The sequence below is a fragment of the Volvox carteri genome (genome assembly GCF_000143455.1).
Source record: "Volvox carteri f. nagariensis unplaced genomic scaffold VOLCAscaffold_53, whole genome shotgun sequence".
Taxonomy (NCBI): domain Eukaryota; kingdom Viridiplantae; phylum Chlorophyta; class Chlorophyceae; order Chlamydomonadales; family Volvocaceae; genus Volvox; species Volvox carteri.
Genome location: NW_003307596.1, coordinates 35,455 through 43,324, shown reverse-complemented (window position 1 = coordinate 43,324; position 7,870 = coordinate 35,455). Strand labels below are relative to the sequence as shown.

The 7,870-nt window shown below is 55.9% G+C and overlaps 1 protein-coding gene across 1 annotated transcript in view; it reads right to left on the bottom strand.

Annotated features, from left to right (window-relative positions):
* Positions 1 to 3,413: 3,413 nt before the first annotated feature.
* Positions 3,414 to 7,870, bottom strand: part of VOLCADRAFT_96511 (uncharacterized protein) — a gene marked incomplete at both ends in the record, with an annotated part of 7,417 nt that continues 2,960 nt past the window's right edge. The window contains 6 exons of the mRNA XM_002955549.1: positions 3,414 to 3,644; positions 3,944 to 3,954; positions 4,162 to 4,304; positions 5,156 to 5,307; positions 6,298 to 6,427; positions 6,798 to 6,832. Of these exons, the coding sequence (XP_002955595.1) occupies positions 3,414 to 3,644; positions 3,944 to 3,954; positions 4,162 to 4,304; positions 5,156 to 5,307; positions 6,298 to 6,427; positions 6,798 to 6,832 (702 nt within the window). The remainder of the gene's footprint in view (positions 3,645 to 3,943; positions 3,955 to 4,161; positions 4,305 to 5,155; positions 5,308 to 6,297; positions 6,428 to 6,797; positions 6,833 to 7,870) is intronic.

The window sequence follows — 7,870 nt, the reverse complement described above, 5'->3', positions numbered from 1 at the left end:
GAGGAGCAGCAGCAGCACCACCACCGATACTGCGTACCGTGCGCTTGTGCGTCTTCTGTCTGACTTCTGTGTTCCTCTTAAGTTTATCTGTCCTGTTCTAGTGTGCATGGCTGTGGACACTTATGTGTGTATGTGTTACTGTGTCTTAAAGAGTGGGGTGTACGTTTGCGAACGACAAAGCGCGCTCTGTCTTCCCTGTCTGCTGCTCTCGCGTCTGTCCGTCCATATAAAGCAAAATCCTCTCGAGATGTTGCTTGTTCATCGACCACAATCATTTTCCATAAAAAGATACCCCACCTTGCTTCTCTCGGCGCTAAATTCATTTCTTGCCATTTTTTTCGAACTAGCCGGCCGGTAAATTGCTCTTCAGTAAGGGGCCTGAGGAAGGGAGGAGTCCATGCGGGGCGAAGCTATGCTGCATCGTGTGGTCGTGCCTAGCGATGGGTTGTTGTTGTCAAACGGGAGGTGCGAGTGAAGGGAGGGAGTTTAAGGTCCGGAGGACTTCTGAGTTGATGGACTTGGCGCACAAAGCAAATACAGCATTGGCGGGGGTGAGGCAAGGGGAGATGAAGCAAATCCGTTTGGCTCCGCTTCTTGCGTACCTCGTTTCCTGCGCTGCATCGGAGCAGGTTACATACTCTGTACTTGATTGCATGGTGTGTTGGTGTGCTACCGCACCCTATCATGGCGATGTTGACTCTTCCGAGAGAACCACGGATACGTCGGTACCACCACACCGCCGCTGGGAGAGCAGCGGCTACTGGTGCTAGGCCGTTGCCGCATCCGCGGCTGCTTTTTGCCGTGAGGGCTGCCGTCATCGTCACTGCGGGGTCATGTGTGCGCGCCATAGGGTAGCTGCTACAACGACGTTCACTGGCAGCGTCGGCACTACGCGGCACTTGGCGCTGCAGCAGCTTTTCATGCATCTTAAATGAGGAGAATGCTCTATGGGCTGAGCCTGCTTATCCTCAAAAGCGGCTGGTTTGTTAAGCGGGCGAGGGCAGTCGCTGATATCTGGAATGTGAAGTGGCAGCGGCGAGGTGGCCGCTGGCAGATTCTATGCGCAGCAGCGTTCCCAAGAGTCCCACAAAAGGTGGCTTTGTACTTTGTTTTGCGGAATTTTGTTTCTTTTCCACTTCGCACATTTCGCTGGAAATAAAAGCTGGAAGAGAAGGTTTAGTAGAGCGGCTGAGGTTTTCGTACATTTGGCACCTACGATAACCCAGGGGTGGCTGCTGCGCGCTCCCGTTGATTTGGCTCCATTTATGGGATTGTACTGGCTACCCAAGAGGCTATTTGTACTGTTTTCAACACGGTCACGAATGCACCACGCCGCGCATTTCGCACCTCCTCTGCATCCAGCTGGTGTGTATATGGGGGAAGCTGAATGGCTGGACGTGGCGAAATGGGCGCGCGAATAGATTGTTTGGCTGCATACAATTCCTTTCTTGGCGGAGAAGGTACAAAACCCGCCGGTAGTGGTCGCTTTTCCGGTTTACTGTACCCTTTCCCGCCGCGCGGGCGTCAAACAATAGATGTTCGGCGCCATCGTGTCGTCGGATGTGTTGACGAGAATCCCACGTGCTTGCTTGTGGCACGTGCTTTCCGTGTGCGCGCATGTAGACCAAGACAGGGTGCTGCTTGTTGGGGCCGCCGTGCGGGGCTCGGATTACGAAGGGATGCGGTCCTGGTCGCTTTGTTTTCGTCCTGGTGTTGATTGTTGTTGGGGTTCAGTGGAGGAGGAGGAGGAGGAGGAGGATGCGTGCATGACAAACGAAGGCGGGTGGTAGGACGGACCGGTCTTCGTTCTGTGGGGAAATGCGCCGATAGGCTAACGTACAACATGCAAATGTTCCGTGTCGTCTTCCGAAGACAGTTGGGGCTGCAGCCACCCCTGCAGACGAAGGGGGGCGCACCTCGAGTACGGCAATACTGTGTATATTGTATGGCGTGGAGATGGCGCGGGCCCTCGTAATCCCACTTTTTGTGCACTTGGAAAAAAGACGAAGGTCAAAACTTATGGCACATTGACTGTGTGTCTGGATCCGATACGATATGATGTCGTACTACAAGAAGATTGGGTTACGACGTCGGCATTGTCCCAGAAAATAGCGGTCTTGTTGACATCGATAGCCCCAGGAGATTTCGGGGCATGTAGTTTGCGAGGCGACGGACACTTCTGTCGATTAAATGGGAGACGCATAGGCGTGCATGTCTGAGCGCGTGCGGGTAAGAAGCGCGCCCGGACGCGATGTATGTGCCAGGCCGTTCCGTGTGAAGAGTACAGAGCATTCAGTTGTGCGTGAAGAAGCGCATGGCGGGCTCCTGAGTTTACTTTGGATGGCCGTGCGGGTCGTGTTTTGGTTGGCCGACGTTGACAAATCTTTTTTGCGAAAGGACGTTGCGATACAGACATTTAAATGAAAGCAATAAAAAAACATGCGGAGATATTTGTTGAGGCATCGTACGATATGACGATTTCTCTCTGTACTGGTGGCTTTTGTTTTAACAATCCAAAGCCGGAACTAATTTTTCCCTGGATACACCTCAAATGACTATTTTACGAAAGGCGGCTGGCCCTTGGGCCCCTCGGCATGGCTCCGTTGCACTGTTTGCAGGACAACGCCTCCACCCCCCCACCCCCACATACACCGCAAAAAGCACCAGGTGCACACCATTTGCCGACCTTTTAAGTCAGTCTCCAAAGCCCAGAAGACTCTTATTGTACACGACGACATATTTTCGTACCTTTCCGTTGTTGTCGCGTCTTGTCAACAAGCAAAATCGTGACAATGCAGAGCGCAGTCCCCCAAAAAACCCTTTACTGTGAGGCTCCTGGGAATATATCCTAAACCTTTATTTAAGCAGATCTCCCCGCATTTGTGAATCTCACTCTTCCACCCAGAGCCGCCCGGCGGAGAATGGTAAAGAGATGGTCAAAGTCGGGTTCCTCAGCCCCAGAGTTCCCCAGATCCCGGTATCATGCGTAGCAACCACAGTGACAAGCAACTGCCAACGGCTGTAGCGGCGAAAAACACAACAGAGGAGGTTATACGAAGCCCGCCCTGCTGCTACAGCGCACGGAAAACCAGACCCCAGGGGCGCAATTCTCGACGTCCCCAGGCGCTCCGCTCGCCCGCAACCCCGCCATTTCGCCCTCTCATCGCACACTCAGCCTAGCCGTGATGATACTTCTAGGCAGCCCTACGAAAGCCCCTACGTAGCGCTCCCGCACACAACAGTACCGCATTACCATATTTCCTTTTCCACGTTTTCCGCCTTCCCTGCCTTCCACCGTCCCTCTCCTCTCCTCTCCTCTCCCACCGTGTGTGACTCAGACTCACTGTTGCCCCAGACCCCATAACAGGTTGTCACGCTCCCCCCTTCCTGGAGCGAGATGCTCGGTGCCCCTCTTATGAGGACCCGCGGGGGCCGTCTCTTCGCCTGCTGGCGCCGTCAACGCTGGGGACGCCCTGCTTGCGCCAGCTGCCCCCGAACAAGTGCTGCACTCGCGCCTCGGGGTGACCCACGGGTCCAGCGCCCATGTGGCCTACCCCCGGGCTGAAGGCGGTGATGGGCAGCACCAGTAGATCGTCCACCAGTGTCCCATGGGTCAGTCCCTGGAACTCGTGCCAGTCACGGCCCTGTGGTTGGCGGATGTACCCGGGGGGGTTGAAGGGGGGTTTGGGGCCATGGCGGGGTTTAGGAATATGGGGGGCCCCGGATAATGGAAACGGGGGACGCAAGTGCAGTGTTGCGTGGGTGGTGGTGCGAGGCAGGTTCGGGGCAGGGCACCAGTAAGTGTTGTAGATGTGACAATGGAGCTCGACCGGCTCATGCGCACCGCCCCCCAGAAAATAGATAATGTGTGTGTATGTGTGTTACATTTTCTGGGGTTGCGTTACAGTCCGAGGGTATAGCGGAGGCGGCCCGTACGCCACACCTCGAGGGGCCCTGAGGGCGGTCCGAGCCGAGGGCGGCCAGAGGTGGACATTATCGCATCTTCCCCCCCTCCCCGTGAGCCCTATTTCCCCTTAATGACACACCAAACCAGGACGACCAGGCGGGCATGGTGGCCACGCAGCGAGGCAAAGAAACGGCAATAGCGAGGACGCGGCGATATCAGACGCCGCAACCCGACTCCTCCCCCACCTCACGCACCCTCATGGCCCCCTCCCCTTCCTCTTGCCTTGGACTTCAGGTACTCGTACACCGCGTCCGACATGACCGATGGGCCCGTCACATGGATGACGTCATCCACATTAAGCTGCTCCGCGGGGCGTTGCTCCAACAGCTGAGAGATCCTGAGACATCACCACAAACACCACAAACACCATAACCAGTAGCATCAGCAGTAATGTCATAACTGACGATAATGATGGTGTTGATGATCTTAGCGCCGGTTGCGATGACAGTGGCAGCAATGCGCGCGCGCGAGCATCAGCATCAGCAATGCGAAAAAGCCGTACAGCCGTACGGCAGCTACCACAGCACGTCCGCATTATATATATATATATGTGTGTGTGTGTCTGACATGGTTGGGGGTGCGTGACCCCATACCTGTAGAGCTACCCATACGAGCCGAAGGCCCAAGGGCAAAATATCTTTACGCCTAAAAGCCACGGAGAACAGGAGAACAGGAGAACAGGAAACACCGCACATCAGCCCAGACTAGCGTCCAAATGCAGGAGATACCTCACATGCTGAAGCTGATTTCCACCTCCCTTGGCGGCCACCTCACAGTTCTCATCGTCCTCTTGGCAACACTCAGGGGGCCCCACCTCCACCTCCACCTCCACCTCCACCTCCATGCACCGCCGCATGTTGTCATCTCTGTCAGCTACTTCTCCCTGCTCTTGTTACTACCGATACTGCTTTCTTAATAACGGCTTCGCTGCTGCTGACATGGCGCTTATCATTACCACTACTACCACTACTACTACTACTGCTACTGCGATCCTGTCGAAGGCCACGTAACGAAATGGATGACTACGGGCTTGTCTGAATATAACATTAGTAAAATCTGCTGCCTCGAGTGGAAGACGCAGCTGCAAGCGGGCCCCCCTCCACCACCACCACCACTACCACCACCACCACCACCACCACCACCACCACCCAGCACATCCGCCTCCAGGCAGTCCGTGGCTGCCCGCACCTGAACACCACCGCCGCCAGCAAGGGGTGCGCGGGCTCCGCGGCGAAGGTCCACTGACAGAACTGCAGCTGCCGACCCCAGTACCTCTCCCAGTGGGGTATGTCCGCCGCGTCCGCCTCCACCCCCACAATGGCGCTTACGTTCGCGGGTGACTGGTACGACACACCGCACAAAGACGAGGTACGGCAGTACGGCATTGACAGAGCCGAGGGAAGGGGGCAAACGGAGGCGGCGGGGCAGTGGTGTAGGCATAGGTAAGGGAAAAAGGGCACTGATTCCCCCCAGGGGGCCCCCCACACTAGTAACCGTGTGGGTATGTACGACGAAGGGGGGAGGGCTCCAGGGAATAGCCCCGGGGGAAAGATCCCAGAAAGATGCCACGTCATCCGGAAGAAAACCAAAACCAATTTCTGCTCCCTCCCTTCCACATACACACATCGATATTGACATATAACAATGCACACACACACACAGACACAGACGGACACACACAAAAAAAAATACAGTCCCCACCGCACTAAGGCGCTTAAGATGAAACTGGTACCCTCTAAGAAGTGTCGGAAAATCCACTCATGGGGTCAAGGTTGCGATTCTTCATGCTCCTGCTGGTACATGGGCAGTTTCTTGCATCCAACACGTCGTGCCCGGCCGGAGCCCCCAGTCTCCGCCCCGCCCCGTCTTCCCCGCCCCGCCTCCGCCCCGCCCCCCCTTCCCCCCCCCGCCCGGCCCGCCCCCGCCCCGCCACTCATTGGGCACTCTTGATGCGGGACACTGCGCTTTTCCCGCTCGGTGGTGCCTTAGCCTGAACCCGGGGTCCCCTAGCTCCTACAACCTCCTAGCTTCACCGCCTCGAAACACCATACACCCATACACCCACACACCCACGCCCACGCCCATATACACACACATCTACGCCTTTCTCCCGTCCGCGGGAGAGAGCTTAGGCGATCTTTCCGTTGGTGCTGGGCTGCGGCCCCTGGCCAGTGTCAGGCCCGGTCAGATACTTTACACAGGTGAGGCCCCCTTAAACCCCTTTCCCCAAAGCCGTTGCATGTTGTTTACACCCTTCTCTCGCCCCCTCCCCCGGCCCCTCCGGCTCCCCCCGGCCCCCCTCCCCCTCCCCCTCCCCCCCCCGCCCGTACGAGGTCATCCGTCCAGCCATCCACAGGGCGCAGGCACATCGTGTCCGTGTCCGCGTACACGCCACCGAATGCGAAGACCACCAGATAGCGCGCGAGGTCGGCACGGAGCACCGGGAGGAGCCGGAAGGACCTGCGACAGGGAGTTGAGGAGGAGCCGGGTACGGTACGGTACGGTACGGTACCGTACGGCGGAGTCCCAGACAAGGGAATCCGGGGATGAAGAAAGAAGTGAATGAACAACAAAGCAAAATGAACAAATAAACGGTTAGCTAAATAATGATCGAATGAAGTCAAACGAACGGAGATATCTGCAGGTCGGGAAAATAATCCCCCCTCCCTTCTCTCCCAAGACCGACGTCCCCCTCACCACACCACTGCTCAGCGAGGTCCAAGGGGCCCGGGGGGGCCGGGGGGAAGGAAGGAAGGGAGGGAGGGAAAGACGAACCACACACGATTGAAGCTGCTGCCAGGGCAAGAAAGTAGCAAACGTAAAAACTGACCGAAAGGCGTCCGTGGCGACTGTGACGACTGTGACCTCGGGATGACGAAGTGACGTTGATGTCGGAAATCCTACCTACCTAAGCCGCCAGAATTAAAAAGCTGAATAGTATAGCCAATCCGTAAAGAAGTAGGTGTAGAAAAGTAGTAGTGAAGGCGGCGAGTAAAATAGTGCTGTCGTAAAGGTGGCCTAAAGTTGCTGGCCTGGAGAAAAGGCTGATTTGCTGATACTGAAAGGCTGTCGGTATGCAAGTGCTCCTCCCAACCCCCCAAAAAAAACTAAAACGCGCGACCGACCCGACCGACCCGTCTATTCTATTCCGGCTAGCCTACCGACGCCAACGCCAACGCCAACGCCAACGCGAGGGAGGGAGGGAGCCAACTAGAGCGTGTATGTCCCAAGTCCCCGCTTCAAAGGGGCTTTCCCTTCACGCCCAGCCCAGCGCAGCGTAGCAAATCCAGGACCCACAACACAACACAACACAACACAACACAACACAACACAACACAACACAACACAACACAACACAACACAACACAACACAACACAACACAACACAACACAACACAACACAACACAACACAACACAACACAACACAACACAACACAACACAACACAACACAACACAACACAACACAACACAACACAACACAACACAACACAACACAACACAACACAACACAACACAACACAACACAACACAACACAACACAACACAACACAACACAACACAACACAACACAACACAACACAACACAACACAACACAACACAACACAACACAACACAACACACCGACACAGATCGCACCGACACACATATTGACACACAATCAACGTTACAGCAGTTGTCTGTTATCCGTTGACCATTGTCGTTGCGTGTCCTCGGTTAACAACGGCAAAGCCGTTGGAACCATTGCAAGAAGCCCCGACCGTGCCTTTCCCGCAATTTAAAACACACTGCGTCACTAAGTCCCTCTCCATACACCCCCCCTCCCCCCTCCCCTTTCCCCCCCCCTCTCTCCCCCTTCCCCCGGCCCCCCCTTCCCCCCTTTCCTCCCCCACTCGCCTGAAG